The sequence below is a fragment of the Phoenix dactylifera genome, unplaced genomic scaffold (assembly GCF_009389715.1).
Source record: "Phoenix dactylifera cultivar Barhee BC4 unplaced genomic scaffold, palm_55x_up_171113_PBpolish2nd_filt_p 000671F, whole genome shotgun sequence".
Taxonomy (NCBI): domain Eukaryota; kingdom Viridiplantae; phylum Streptophyta; class Magnoliopsida; order Arecales; family Arecaceae; genus Phoenix; species Phoenix dactylifera.
Window position 1 is genome coordinate 24,652 of NW_024068058.1, and position 16,863 is coordinate 41,514.

The following is a 16,863-nucleotide window of genomic DNA, read 5'->3' on the forward strand; positions in this document are numbered from 1 at the left end:
AAACATAAAATTAGGCCTCGTTAAAGCACATACAGAATAATGTAGTAATGCTACAAAATGGTAACATATTGCACAAACATGATTACCAGTAAGTAAGACATATTCGATCTGCATAACTCAAAAAAATCAGGACATTTAATTGCTAACACATCGGTCCATCATGTATTTTAACAATCCCCAACAGGTTGTCAGTTGATATGTTTGTGATTTAGCTCGAAAAGTGGCTCATTAAGTTTTGCTTTTCTTGGGCCTTAGCAAACATGTCCTCAGCAAACATGTCCTCAGCTCACCTAAGATGAGATGATGTGTGCAGTGCAGAATTACATGTTATCAATCTTGCAAAGAACGAAATAATGTTACACTCTAATATATTCTTAACGGAATAGCGCTTTCTACTTTTCTTGCTATTGACAACTACCATATTTGTTTCGAGCATAATGGTGGGAGTGCTACCTGAGTCAAACTCAGAACCTCCACTTAGCAAAATTGCTGAGGAGGGTAGTTCCAACCAGCATACTGAAGCCCCACAGCCTCTATTAACATATACTTCAAGAAATATAATTTAGTAACACAAGCTGAACATGCAACTTGACTGATGTAAAGCACTTCATATTATAGAATGCTCTTTTGACCTATCATATTTCAACTATTTTCAGCCAAGAAGCCTGTAATATAAAGCGAGATTCAACTTCTACGGGAATTATATATATATCCCTTCTTGAAGAACCTTGGGAACCAAAAAATTATTTGCTTGTATAATTAGCATGCATGATCTCAGGACATTAACTAACACTATCCACAATCAAAATCAATATGAGATGAAACAAGTATCAAATAGATTAGTTCACCAACAAATAGAATATATTTTCCGAGGACTTGTAAACCTTATCCTTGACCCAAGCTTGTGACTGGAAGCCACCTAGGAGCCTAGATGGTCTCGCATATCCACTTGGACCCACCCGCCTATACACCTCGCTTTTCAAAGCCTTTAGGTGAGGCATCTGCTCAAGCACCTAGATAGGCACCTGAATGCCAAGGGCCCTCCTTTGCCCCCAGTGGGTGCCTATTCATGGATTTATTTAAGATTCCCTCTTTTTTTTTTGGTACATGAAGATTCCCTCTTGATGCAAAAAGTATCTAGGAGAAAAAAGTCAAGCTATTTATAATGTCTTTCCATGTATACTAATTGATGCTTGAACATGTAATGTTTCTAAAATGTCTTCTTTAAATTACTTAATACAAAAACTATGAAGACTAAGGTGATTAAATTAAAGATTTTATTATCACATAACTAAAGTAGTTGACAACATTACAGTTTATCAACGATGTTATTTGATGTGCTTTTTTACAAACTATAGGTGATTCTATATACGAAAATATGTAATTCTATCAATTTTGAGGAACACTATTCAGGCGTTTGCCTAGCTTCCAATGCATTCTGCCTTGACCTTAAAAGAGGTCGATTCCTAGGACTGCCTAGCCGATTTGGCAACCTTGCTTTGATCTATCACAACAAATTTAGATTCCTCTAGGCACATTGTGTCAAAGCCGAACATATGATCTTATAGTAACATGGTCATCTTTTTTTCAATAACTTATTCCCATTTGTATTTTGCCAATTCAACACCCAAAAGTTAAAACAATCTCTCAAGTAACACCTTTGGCGTTTCAATACCACAAAAAATTATCTCATATCTCCCAACCCGATGTCACCCCTCATCTTTCGATGCTTGGGTAACTCGATAGCCCTCTATGCTATCATCAACCCATTTGTCTGTGCACAAAGGACTAGAGGCTCCTATGGAATCTGTCAGCCCTCTAGGAGGCAGTTGACAATTGTTGTTAGTCCAAGGCTTCTAAAAGTCTTTTTTATTTTAATTTTTTCATACTTTTTCCTTTTCCTTTTCCACTTCTTTTCTCATGTTACTCTTCCTCTTTCACTTCTCATTAGAAAGATCTTTGTCTCTCCTCCCTATCCTCTTTACTACATCTTCATCCATATTTTTTTTTCTATTTTCCATTTTTCACTATTTTCTCCTAGCTGAAAATTTTTAATGCAAATATGGGATTTCAATTATGAGTTATGAGCATTAGATTTTTCTTTTGAAGACTCATCACATTTTTTCCTTTTTATATATAACTTTTGATAATGTGATATCATTATCACCGTTTACTTCTACATTTGACTTGGCTTATTCCGGCCATTGTTTTGATTAATCTTAACTCCTGTTATGCTATAATTGTGAATTTCATTTTTTTTATATATGATTTGGAAGAAAATGAGAAAACGAGATTGACTGTTTTATTTTTTAACCTTTAATTTATTTGTTTGCCTATCCAAAAGATTGACAGCCTAAGTCACTATGCGATCCACCTAGGTACTTAGGCAATGCCTAAAGAATTAGGTCTCTACCAACTAGGGATTTGCCTAGTTGCCTTGACAACCTTCCTTTTAATATTTCCAATATTAGTTATTTATCAATAGGAACATAGCACATGCAATGCACTTAAGCCTCATAATAAATTATCTAAATATATTTCTTGGCGAACAGTATTAAAAAAATTAAAATGTCGTATAAGTTGAGAAACAATTTGAGGTAGGATCAAATCAAGATCAGCAATTTTTCATCCAACTGAACATGAGTCATCCATATTAGGATTTTGTATGTCTATCCATGCAAGTTTGCATAATAAATGCTTATTTTTAAAAAACATCAGGGGAACGCCACATTTAAATTTCAAATATAGAACGTATCGCTAGGTTGTGTACCAAGGAGAAAGGTGTTAGGGGTGTATCATGAATTTGGACCCAAAAGGCAGCATTTCCACCATATTTTTCAACTAAGAATGTTACCAATTAAGAAAAGAAATTATAGAAAGAGTGAACCTTCAATTGGATTGAAACAAGGATCGCCGAACTGGTACCGATAGGCGTACTGGTCGGCCACCAGACCGGTTGGGTATCGGTATCACTGGTTCGGCCTCCAAAAGCCCAAAAAAAATTGGCCTGGCCGGTATCGGCTGGTATCGTTTTTCACCACTGTACCGGACCGGTCCGGTACGGGCTGAACCGGCCCATACCGGCCGGTTCAGCATACCATGGATTGAAATCATGCTAGCCTGGTATAGATAGAGTCATTACAACTAGTTACACGATAATTTTATAATCCAAATTGTCTCCCACTAGGAACTTTAGTTTTATTTGTAAGATGCTGGTAACTTAAAGGGGTATAGTCAGTACAGTCATTATCTCCTTGTGAAGCTTATTTTGGGTTTTTGATGTTGCACTAGGATTCAGCCATTGGATGGGTGTGGGTATTCATGGAGATACCTAGCAACCATTAACTACCTTTCCCTTCGTACACACAAAAAAAATCCAGGAACTTATGTGAATCCTTGTTTCCTAATCTTTGATTTCTTTAGACCGCCTTTGCTTTGTAGATAATGCTTCAATCATTATATTGTTGACAACAATCCCATCTTGAATTCCTTGTAAAGCATTGTAGTTCTTGTTACTTTCTTTGAACTCATAATAAAAGTATCTAATTTTATAACCTCCCTACTTGCATGTCAGTAAGGAGAGTGCAGTGGACTCCGAGCATGGATTAGCAAGTTGGTGAGACAAGGTTGTCTTTATGCCTCAAAGAGTAGCTTCATACAAGAGACTCACTTGTGTGGGACATCCATGAGAGAAAGATGGTTGAGTTTCCAACATATAGGTGGGCCAGCATAGAAGTTTATTGTTTTTGGGACTTCTAGGAAGAACATGCATAATTAACAATTTTTTCATCATTTTTGGAAGTCAGGAGGGATGGCCATTACTTTAGACTAACAGTGTCATATTAGGAGTGCAGAGGTGCAATTTCAGTTAATAAGGTTTTCACATGGAAGAGATTCATATTTTTATATAGTTTTAGGATTTATTATATCTTATCTTAAATTTTTATTATGTTTTATTTTCTGAATTTTCATTTTTTGTGATATATTTTATATATGCATTATATTTTTGATGTACCTATTTCTTTTTAGAATTTTATTTATTAACTCTTTGTTTAACGTGCATTGCACATGCCCAATTGCAAGGTCTGAACATAAAGGATTTGTTTTACCGTTTTTTAGATTGTCCAACCAAATCATAAGTGCATCTGCACCATAGATCAAGATTATTTGCAACCAGTGTAGAATGGTGTGGATCAAGGTAAGTATCTACATCAGTCCCATAAAAATCATGGAAATCGCATAGTTGAAAATAAAGTTAAAATTAGTGATATCAAGACAAGACCTGTAGAAGCATATGAAGCTATTTCTTTTAGAAACAGTCTCTTAGGTTGATGTTTTTGTCTTCCTCTCCACATTCTTACCACCCTTTCATGACCCACTGGAGATTGGTTTGTGGGCTAGCCAGTTTTTGAGGGTTTTTAGAAGTAGGGCTTTTCTCGGTAAGCAAAAGTAAGGCTTTTCAGTTTGTCACTTCCTGCATGTTTACATAAATAGAATGCGAGAGAGGGAGGAGGTGTTACTCCATCTTTTTCAATCAAAAGGTAGCTACTAGAAATAAAATGTATTTTAAGCATATGTGTTGGCTAAAACATATTCTCAACATAAGCGCAACAATGTGCAAAGAAAATTACCACCAGCAAGTTTAAATTATGAAGGATACTTGGAATGGTAACAAACAGAAGCTAACAGAAGAAGTTTTTTATTTGTATATGATGCTCATATAATTTTAGAATATGGTATTTAAAAGTTGCAATGCAAGTCTGCGAACCTCAGATGCTAATCCATTCTCATCCTTGTTATGCTGTCCGAAAGTTGTAACTGGGCAATGTTTTAGCAGCAACTTCTTATGCTGGCACCTCTGAGCATTTCGTATAAGAGCTTTAAGCGAGCCTAAAAGTAAATGATACCTGGTGAACCAACACCATTAAAATATAGGCACATGAAGAAGAAGATGATGATGATGATGATGATGATAATGACGATGTTGATGATGACATGAAGAAGAAGGTTAAGGTAAAAATCTATGGATGCTAGAACTTGAGTGAGCACTGAGCGACCAAGAAAGGTATGCAGAAGCTTGAGAATGAGTTCCAAGAGCCTCTTTCTAAACAACAACTAGCTTGTCAATTGTGTCAGATATGAATCTGAGGCTGCACAGACAAAGAATTTGTCTCACATTTTGAGAAAGATAGGCAGCATCAAAAGATTCATGTTAGCAGCAAGCCACAAGATGCACCAACAAGACCATCATGGACAACTGACTAAAACTATCATTAAGGTCGTCCTACAGTTCTTCATATGCAAAGGCATTAAAAGAAAGTGAGATTACTGACAAGACAGTCAATTCCTCTAAAATATATTATTCCTAAGTGGTTGAAATAGTAAAAAATGATGGAATAATTAATTGTTTGCTTTATGTTCTTCATGACATGCAATATATAATGTTTCTGTATGCATCAAATGAAACTTGTAGAAGTTTTGAGCTTATTAAACTTAGCTCATTCTTTTATATCTTACTCTCTTGGCAGAAGGCACTTCGTTACATACCATGATTTCTGATGTCGTAAGAATTTAGGTTGGGCATAGGTTAAGATTTATTTGTCATCCTACACTTTCAGATTTATTTTTAGGATGATTCGAGGAGTTGTGCAGAAAAATGAAGAAACGATCATTTGAATAACTCACATAAGTTGTCGCTAAGTCAGTTAACAGGGTCTTCTTTAAGGTATCCAATTGAGAATTTGCCTTTTCTTATTAGATAAAGGGAAGGAACACAAGGGCTTGCTGTATTCTAAAATATTTATGAAGCAAAAGCGTTTTTAAGTTTAGGAAAATCTTTAGTAATACTGCTAGAATTTACTTTCATTTCCTTTAGAACAATAAACCACCTAAAGATTATTGCGCACTCTGCAATTTTGAATATTTTGTAGTTCTAAAAGGCATAAGTTTATTTAAAACTTCTCTCTAAAGGAGAACAAAATCAGCTCTTACCAAGGTCCACCGTACTTAACTTACAACCGATTTGCCGACTTCATTTAAAACCCCCCAAATAAAAATCTGTGGTTGCGTCTTTTGTTTCTTTCGAAACAGGGGATGCGGCCGCGGCCGCGGCCTCCGCCGTGCCCTTGCGGGTTCCCCCGCCCTCCGCCGGGCTCCGCCGCCCCTCTACGGCTCTCCGATGAAGGCTACAGGTCTCCTCCCTCCCTCTCTTCCCCGCGCTCTCTCTCCTTCTCTTCGTCTTCTTCGTCTCTAGCACAGAACCGGCCTATACCGGTTTTCACGGCTCCAGCGTACTGGTAGCTGGCCGGAACCAGTTCATACCAGCCGGTTCGGCATACCATGGCTCTTATAATATGAACGCCAAAGGGAATAACTCTGCCTTCTAAGTTTTACAATCTCGGTACCAGATATTATATCAGTATCTTATCGGTACGGTATTGTCACGCCCCCGGCCCGAGATCGCGAGCCGGGGTCCGCGCCAACTGCCGCACACCCGTAGGAAACTCTCCCTACGAGCATGCAAGGCATCTTAACCAAATCTCAAAAATGTAACTAAAATAATTCAACTAAAATAAATGCAATCTTATTCTATTGACTGACACAAATTATAAAGTCTCACAGTTCTAAATACGCAGCGGAACAATAAAGATAGAACATTAATTTAAATAAAATCTAATCTAAGATAACTTGTGCCATAATTCTTTTATTCGCTCTTCCATATTGTAAAACCCCGGATCAAGCTAATTCTTCGGATCTGTAAAAATAGTAAGAAATCGTATAATGAGCTAGACAGCCCAGTAAGTAATAAACACCTTAACTAGTCAATTCATATAATAACATAAAATATGAATATAAATTACGATGAGTCAGCATAATAACATAATCAGCTCATTTTCAAATACAAATTCATTGAAATCCGTATCTTTCAAATATCCATATACATAATTATAAATCTGATTTGAAACAAATCACATTCATCTCAACAGCCTTTAGCTACGACCACACTTATACCCTGTGGCTAGGCCAGAAACAGAACCGCACTTATACCCTGCGGAGTGGGCCAGAATACCGCACTTATACCCTGCGGAGTGGGCCAGAATACCACACTTATACTCTGTGGTGGGGCCAGAATTGCCAATGCATAACCCCCAATTGGCAGGGTTCAGAACATAGTCAGGCTGAGAGTTCTAAATCTAATGCACATCAAAATTCTTTTAGTAACATAATAGATATATCATAATCCGATCTAAACATGCATATACAATGCAAGAATAGTAAATATAACAATAGTCCGAAAAATATTATTCCAGTTCACATATCCATTTTTCATTCAAATCATCATCTCGTAAAATTCATAAATCACATATAAATTCATTAACAATTTATTTAATGCAAAAATAATATTATATAAATGAAGAGTCTAGAAAAGGCAGTTCATTACTTACTTCGAACACGATCCACAACAAATCCAATTAATCCCACAAATTCCTCGCAGAACCTAATATCCAAAAATCATTTTTTTTCTTTTAAAATTCATCACAATATATATAAAACTTAAATTTTAACATTCTCCCAGGACCGACCATGTAGAAGTGTCTAGCGCCTCGGGTTCGGGTTCGGGTTCGAATTCGGGTTCATACCCGTAAACCACCCTCATCCCTTTATTTTATTATTATTATTTTTTCTTTATCTCTTTCTTTTCTTTTTTTTCTTTTCTTTTTCTTTTCTTTTTTTTTCTTCTTTCTTCTTTTCTCTTTCTTCTTTCTTCATTTCTCTCCCGACTCCCTTCTTCTCCTTCGGCGAAACAGGGGATCCGTCACCCCCTGCCACCCCCTCCTCTTTCCTCTCGATCGAACCCAAGGGCGGCCGCGGCGGCCGGCCTTGACAGCGGCAGGTGGTGGCGGAGCAAGCCCGGCCACCCCCCGGCGGCTGGCGGCGACGAACACGCGGCGGCGACGAGCTTACGGGCCGAAACCCCGTTTTGGACCCAAATCCGGCGCTTGGCCGGCTCCAAACCACCCTACACCGTGGCTAAGCATCAAAAGAGGAGGAGAAGAAGGCGAGCGACTCTTACCTCAACCCCGACGAAGACCGGTGGTTCTCTCCTTCTCCGACGGCAATGAAGAAGAAGACCTGAAGCCCTCTCTCTCCCTCTCTCTCTTTCGGCGGCAACACAAAGAAGGAAGAGCTCCCAATACCGGAAGGAAGTCCGGGCTTGGCGGCTCTATCTCGGTAGCCTCAAGGAGAAGGAGAGGAAGCCCTAAAAACAGGGCTTCCTTCTTCTTCGGGATGGAAGGAATCCATCCCGTTGCCTCACGTGCAACGCACGTGAGGCCAAGGCTTGGGACTGGGCCGGTCGAGTGGACCGGACCCAGTTCCAGGTTCTCACAGGTACGGTATGGTACAGTATGATAGACCTCTATATCGATATAGCTCTCTAACCATTTTTCTTAATTTTTTATCTCGATACACCTCGGTATACCTCAGTACGCACCTCGGTACGGTACAAACTGGTATACTATGGTACGGGGCTTGTACCGACTTGAAGGTATGTTTCCTACCGATTTTCTCCCAATACGGTATGTATGCCTGTACCGGATGGTACAGACAGTAGACCATGCTGCCTTCTCTTTCTTCTCCCTTCAATTTATTCTTCCATCCATTTATTCTCCTCCACCTCCAACTCCTCTCACTCTCTCTCTCCCATGAGATTTGATTACTGTGTTCATTTCTTGCAATATAATGCTGAGTAATAGCTTATGGAATCATACAGGCAGCAGCCTGTAGATGTAACATGAGCAGGGGTAGAGGTCATTGACTTATTGACAACTTTAAAAGCACTTAGCTTAGATCAAATAGAATATGATTATCGCACTTATTTGGCAGGACTAAGAAAGTAGATGAAGAAGACTAGATTCCATGGCAAGTCCATGTTCCTGATGTGATCAACGCTACTCCAACTGTGATGGGCCAGTATGCATCAAACATGATGAGTGAAGACTTGGTAACCAAAAAACAAAAAAAAAAAGAAACAGTTGGTTGAAGATTTGTTAGATGAAGAACCAATATATACGGATCTAGTGGAAGAAAATCCAGAAATCGAATGTATGCCAAATTATTTCTCATTGATTTCGTATTAGCACCAGACGTGTGCATAACAAGTCAACTAAATTGACTATATTCTAGTCTAAGTTATGAAATTAAGACAATTTACATAAGCAAGAAAACAATATTAGCTAAGGAAAACAATTTGAAGGAACACTTCCTTACCTAATTTATTTTGCAGAAATAATGATTAATTTATTAAAGCTAGAAGCCTAGAATTGAACAAACAAACAATCAAAAAATGAGGAGAACACTATCTAATCATGTGATATGCCAAAAATATTAGTTTTTTTCTCAGAATGAACTATCTAGAATGCTCTCAAACTTTGTTCCAAGTATGATATCTTGCATCAAGGGAATTAGCTTGCAATATTATGAAAAATGGTTGTATGCTAAGAAGAATGGACATAGTGAAGCGATACAAATACGACACAATACAAATACACCATAACTACAAATCATGAGGAGGATAAGATAAAGCTAGGATATGTCGATGAATATATATATACACACACACACACACATATGTGTGTGTGTCAGTGTGTGTGTGTATTTTATAATGTGTGGCTATATTTTATACATATGTACATACATTTTAGATACATACATATACGTATATACATCACAAAAGCATTCACAAAGCATAGTATGATATCAAAATAACATAGTCCATATTTTATATGATAGCATCAACTTTTATAAGCTTATAATTTAGTCATCATTCAAATCCAACCCTTGTCCATACTTCATAGTTTAATATTAACTTATGGCTCCAAAATTGATCATTCACTGTTAAAAAGACATTGGAAAAGAAAGAAAATGCCCTTTTCTCATTTTTGGAGGTATCAGAAGTATCTTAGGTTAAGCGGGATGTATCCAGATTGCCTTCTTAATATTAAAAAATAGGATACTTAACCAAACAAGTATCCAAGAAGTATCCAGCAAGCATCAATATCTGATTCATATCTAATATGGATGTGGCATGTGACTTGAAGTATTTGTGCTTCCAGGGTCATATGCACGAACATGATGGCAAAATCAACAATGGCAAAGATTAGATTGAGGTTAGAGGCTTTATAACAAATCAACTAACAAAAGGTGACTGAATTATTGATTTCATGACCGAGACTATTAGAGACAACAATCATAAGCAACTTGTGTAAATTAGACACATTGACGATAAACATTTCAATGAAATCCAAAGGCTGTAATGAAACTATAGCAATGGAGAAGATATATATGGGTGCATGACATGGAGGAAAGGGAAAAGAGAGGAAATATAAGGAAAAAGAAATATAAAGTTCTGAAGTCCAAACCACTCATGATTTATTAAGCATTGTGTAAGATTTTTTTACAATATTACCTCCTTTCATTATGTACAAGGTCTGCAATCTCAGTATCGAGTACCATACTAGACATTATCAGGTCAGTACAGTAAATATACATCCATATCGAGACGAGTCCTAAAGCATTTTTCTCACTCTGTCATGGTACCACACAAAACTGGACGATCAAGGTTCAGTGCGATACAGTATGCACCACAGTTTTGGATGGTACCAAGCAGTACATTACGGTTTAACTCGATACACGTTGCTATAGACCCAAGGACCGTACCAACCTGAATCATGTTTACGTGTTGGTTCCAATTTTGCATAGGTCGGTATGCCTCGAACCAAGCAACTCAGGATGGTTCGGCAAACATAGATTATGTAAATAGTAATTAAACAAATGTACTTTTAATCTTTAGCTATATAAGACTAACATAATAATGTAGCAATGGATGAACAAGAGAACGTAAGTAAACACACTCTTGAGCAAGGTCGGCGAAACTGTTCCAAACCGGGCGGTTCTGACCGTTCCGAGCCGTACCGGTGGCTCATCGGTACAGTTCTGGCAACGAAAACAAGACCTGTTGCCAGAGCTGGAGAAGGAGAAGGAGAAGGAGAAGGAAAAAGAGAGTGAGCAGGGGAGGGAGAGAGAAGGAGAAGTCTGGATGTCGGCGGAGGCCGGTGGAGGCCACAGGGGGCCAGCAGAGGCTGCGGCAGGCGAGGCCACGGCCGGTTCTCCTGTTTCGAACAAAACAGAGGTCCGGCCGCGGCTTAAAAAATTTCGAGTTTGCCGACTTTACTTAAAAATTCTGAAATTTTTTAAGCCGTGGCCGGACCACTATTTCGTTCAAAACAGGAGAACCGGTCACGGCCTCCGCCAGCGTCCACCACTGTCCGCCGAACTCCCTCCCTCTCTCCCCCTTCTCTCTCTCTCTTTTTATCTCTCCCACGGTACCTAACCCTCGTCAGTATAGGCCTGGCATGGCCCGTACCGACTCGTACCGCCGGCAAACTGGTACGGTGCCCGATATCGGTTCCTCAGACCTTGCTCTTAAGTCTAAGAGAAACTAAAACTAATGGATCTTCAATAACAAGCAAATAAGCACTATTATAGATGGTTAATAATAGCATGAAATATTCAATTCAAAGACCCAAAGCATAAAAGTAACTTCTAACTAAAAGAAATTAAATCCATGGAATGTTCTACTTACAAGCATTTGGGTTTGATGGCAGAAAAGCCATTGCAACTAATACATGTCACCAAGTTTAGATGTTCATTACGAAACCCAAAAATATGCTTCATAAGAGAAATTGCACCTGAGTTGTTTGGTTTCAACCTGGTCAAGATACCTGAAGACCATGAAAGGTGTATCAAGTAAAAAACACTTAAATCAAAGCCCAATGTTCCCAGTTCCTATGATATAATAAGGCAATTGGATAGTCAAAACTGAAAAAAAAAAGCGCAACAACCACTTGGAGTGAGTCCTATGGTATAATAAGGCAATTGGATAGTCAAACTGAAAAAAAAAAATCGTAACAACTACTTGGAGATGTGCAGTGGAGACTAAATATGGCCCTATGTGGACATAGTTTCAACAAGATTGACACAAGGAAAGAATTTTGTATGAAAGGAAACTTCAAGACACTTAAAAGTAGAGGCATTCCCTCAGATAGTAAGAGGAGGCTAATTGAGATTTCTAGCAATTTCAAATTGATGACATAGGGCTTTTCCTACATTTTATATGCACGTGACAAGTCTTGCTATCATCTTTTTTTAGTAGTCATCGAGATTTCACCAAATACACATGAAAGAATTGACAAGAGTGATGCAACTTGGGCTGGGTTCAACATGAATCCAGCCATCACAACCCATTCATCAGGTCAAGTTAGGCTAAGGTTTGGTGAACTTGGGTTGGGTAGTTGGGCTTTTGCTCAGAAATCCAAAGCAAACCCCAAGTTGTGTTAGGTTAATGTCAAGCTTAAACTTTACCAAAACCCAACCCTAACCCCACCAAAACCTGAAGAACTCAATCCAAACCAATAAATATATAGAATTTATATTTATGCTTCATAAAATACTTGTATGCTCCATTTGATTATATTTTTCAGCCTCAGTAACTTGTAGAATCATGTAAATGCACACAAATAAGATCAAAAAAATGTCCAAACCTTTCCCCAATATTAAATTACAGATGAAATCCAACCTAATCCAATCCAACCAATCAAATCCTACTCCCACCAAACCCCAGATTAGCTTAAGGCGAGGTTGAGTTAGATTGGAGAAATCCCAACCCAAGGTGGGTTAGGGTTGGGAGATATAGACTTGGGTCAGGTAAGGTTTAGACCTCAACCTAACCCAACCTGCCCGAGTTGTAGTGCTAGTTCATAAATAATGTTGCCACAAACTTTTGTCGATCATAATGATGTTAATTAAAAGAATAAAAAAAAATGGGGAACCTTATTTGGACAAAACCTGTAGTGAAACACCAATGAACTATATGTACCAACAATTTGAAAAGAAAACACCATGTACCCAGCTGTAGGGCAGTAACTACTAAACAAGATTCAAAATCAATACTCTATTGCTATGCTGATTTCTTTACATGGTAATTCAACATGTTAACTAAGTTCTAAATTCAAATAAATTTACGGGACATGCATATCTGCCCCCAGCAACTCCCATATATGAATGCTTGCCCTTTAAAAAGTACAGTCTTGAAAAACTCCAAAACTTGCACATGCATTCTTCCCATCATATTTCTTTCTATTCTGTCATTTTATATTTAGTTTGCTAACTTGAAAATTTGCAAAGCTTGTTCATGGACTATTTGTCCCTCGATGACATATAATCTTCAAAAGTTTCAAGGAAAGTCTCTAAAACTTTGTATCAATAGTTTGTTTACATTTCACTTTGTTGGTGTGAATTTAATATGACATTGCTACTTCTCGTTCGAAGGATGCTACATAACCCCAAAGGCACCTTGAAGTCATTAGATTTTGTAAGCGCACAATTTCCAGATATTTGGATAGGCATATGTGCCATTGAAGTTTTAGACTTTTAGGACAGCACAATTCCAAGTTTTGGTCTTCTGGAATGATATGAATTTTCGAGCAAATAAGCATATCTATGCAGAAATCCCTAAATTTATCCTAGTATATATAGTATGTAAACATATGCTTAAACCTTAAATATAACTATCAATCCTTGTCCCAACTATACATACAAATACATGCACAAATACCTTAAATCCAAGGGAGGTGCAATTCTAATGTTGGACCATTCGTATATTATGTGCCTGGTGTAAATTAAGGAAGTTGGTGACAAAAGCAATATTGCATTCTGGAAAGGTTACACAAGATAGCATAAAAGGATACCATTTCTTGGGAAAACAGAATAAGATGAAAATGTATTATAAAAGACATAGTTTCTCTTGATTTGAGTGCCCACTGCAACTTTTGGTGAAGCTCGCAGCATCACACAAGAACAGCACTGTGAAGCAATCTGCATGTGCATAAAAAAGGTCAAAGGAGCAATAAATAAAGTAAAATGTGACCCTGAAGATTATAATGTAGGGTATACGTATATCTACCTACAGTTACATAAAGTGTAAATTGTAGTTTTTCAGTAAGCAGTAAAACTGAGTCAAGAAGAATAAATGAACAAAAGTAAGGAATTTAGATAGACCTGAAAAAACCCATCATAGCATCTTTTTTATCTTTCATTATCACAATAAGTTGGGTCGGGAAAATTCTAGAGATTCCTTTACATGGTGAGCAAACACATTCACTTTCTGTGCATATACTAACTTTATGAAAGAAAAGCAAAATCACTAGATGTTCATTCCTCTATGGCAATGTTCCATTGTCAGAGTTCAAAAATAAGAATTAGAGAAGAGAATTGTATTTTTGCCCGTCTGTTACAAGGTACATGAGCAGTCTTTATATAGACTAGGCGGCTGAGGAAGTTTGGTAAGGCCGACTAAGTTTGGCACAATCAATCACAAATCAATCAAGGTGAAGTTTGGTAAGTCCGACTAAGTTTGGCATAATCAATTAATCAATGAATTCTAACATCCCTCCCTCAAACTCAAGATAGTAAAGTGGCCACCAACTTGAGTTTGAAAACAAGAGATCGAAAGATGCCAGAAGGATGAGCTTTGGTGAAGACGTCCGCAAGCTGATCAGCCGTGGAAATTAGATCACAAATATACCAAAATACTGACGTACTAGATAAAGAGTAGGAGGAGCTGCTGGGGTTTAGAGTAAGACCGCGCCTGCCAAGTTTACCTTTGCCAATCTTCTGACGATACGGTTTGACGCGCTGCTGCTAGGGTATGGAGCGAGACCGCGCCTACCAAGTTTATCCGCCAAGCTTCTGATGGTACGGTTTGATGCGCTGCTGCTGGGGTTTGGAGCGAGACCGCGCCTGCCAAGTATATGCGCCAAGCTTCTGACGGTACGGTTTGACGCGCTGTTGCTGGGGTTTGGAGTGAAACCACGTCTGCCAAGTTTAACCGCCAAGCTTATGACGGTATGGTTTGCGGTGTTGTTGCTGCTGGGATTTGGAGCGGGACCGCATCTGCCAAGTTTATCCGCCAAGCTTATGACGGTACGGTTTGGAGCGCTGCTGCTAAGGTTTGGAGCGAGACCGCGCCTGCCAAGTTTACCCGCCAAGCTTCTGACGGTTTGGTTTGACGTGCTGCTACTAGGGTGTGGAGCGAGACCGTGCCTGCCAAGTTTATCCACCAAGCTTCTGATGGTATGGTTTGACTCGCTGCTGCCAATAGAGATGGGTTGAGTCACTTCTTTAGTGTTGGACAGATTTTGGATCATGATTTGGAAAAGTGGTTGCCGAAAAGGTCGTCGAAAAGGAGGTTGCCGGTGTCGAAAAAGAGGTTGCCAACAATGGCAAAGCTGTAAATATGTAGTAAGCTCTGCACTTTTTTTTTGGTGGAGGTGGACGACAATGGCAAAGCTATAAATATGTAGTAAACTATGCAATTTTTTTTTTTGGTGATACAACTTGGGGCTTCAATTATAGCTTTATCGAACCTTTGGTACGTGAGGAGCCTCACAAGCTTGGGTCAGCTTGAAAGAGAGAACGGAAGGGCTGAGAGCATGGTCTGCCGTACCGGTCCGTACCGGTCCGGCCTGGGTCCGGTACCGGATCAGCGTGAAATTCGGTACCGATTTATTGTTGAAGAACCAGTACGAGACCGGTACGGAGCCGGTACGCCACCGGTTCGGAACGGTACGGGACCGGTTTCGTACCGGTCCGGGACGCCACCGGTACGCCGACCGGTACCGGTACGGCGGACCTTGGCTGAGAGGATTGGCTCTTCTATTTAAAGCCTTACAAAACCTTTGGCACGTGAGAAGGCGAGAAGCCTCATGGGCTTGGGTCAGCTTGAAAGAGAGAGGACGGAAGGACTGAGAGGCTTGGAGGGGGCAATTACACAGCAACAGAGGCATCGGTCGCGAGGCCCAACAAGACGCACATAGGAAGAGGAACAAGACGCGCGTAGGAAGAGGAGACACAAGAGGTTGTTGAAGACGTGCGTGGGGGCACGGCCGCTCAGAGACGGGACAAAACAACCTTGCTCTGATACCAAGTTGAAAAAAAAAGAATTAGAGAAAAGAATTGTATTTATGTCCGTCTGTTACAATGTACAGGAGCAACCTTTATGTGGACTAGGACGTTGACGAAGTTTGGTAAGGCCGACTAAGTTTGGCACAATCAATCACAAATCAATCAAGATGAAGTTTGGTAAGGCCGACTAAGTTTGGCATAATCAATCAATCAATGAATTCTAACGGTCAGAAATAGAAAACAGAATGGTTTTCTCATCCCAAGGTAGCCATTCTAGGAAATCATCAGGAGCAACTAATTTTGATTCCTATGTTTAATTCTAAATAAATGTCAGCAATCTCAAGTGAATAAACAAACCTCGTAGAATATTTCAATTCGCATAAATATATTTTGAAATTGTTATAATAACATGATGCAATTATTAATCATATAAACATATTGTAATGCACATTATGACAATAAAATAAATATATTATATTATTAATTAAATATTTTTATATTATAACATGCAACATTTAGTATAAAACATATCTATGATATAAGAAAACTCTTACGGCACGTTTGGTTCGCGGGAAAAGAAGGGAAAAAAGTATGGGCAATGGGAAAGTAAAGAGATGCCTCTTGTTTGATTGGAGTTTTCAAAGGAGAAATGGAAAAGTTGTATTTTCGTGGGAATATGATTTTCACGTTTTATGAAAAAATCTTTTCCATGAGAAACATGAAAAAGTTACTTTTCCGTGAGCCGAAAATCGAAACATTTTTTTTCCCTAAAAAGGCCCTTCAGCTCCTTAAGACCATCCATCGTTCGCGATCCCTCCCCTCAAACTCTCCATCATACTA

General features: G+C 38.7%; 1 protein-coding gene across 3 annotated transcripts in view; it reads right to left on the minus strand.

Annotated features, from left to right (window-relative positions):
* The window catches only part of LOC103710690 (telomerase reverse transcriptase-like), a 63,336-nt gene that overhangs the window by 13,842 nt on the left and 32,631 nt on the right, over positions 1-16,863 (minus strand). For all 3 annotated transcript variants that reach the window (XM_039119973.1, XM_039119972.1, XM_039119971.1), the window contains exons 7-9: positions 13,809-13,935; positions 11,645-11,783; positions 4,769-4,907 (exon numbers count right to left, since the gene is read on the minus strand). In XM_039119973.1, the coding sequence (XP_038975901.1) occupies positions 4,769-4,907; positions 11,645-11,783; positions 13,809-13,935 (405 nt within the window). The remainder of the gene's footprint in view (positions 1-4,768; positions 4,908-11,644; positions 11,784-13,808; positions 13,936-16,863) is intronic.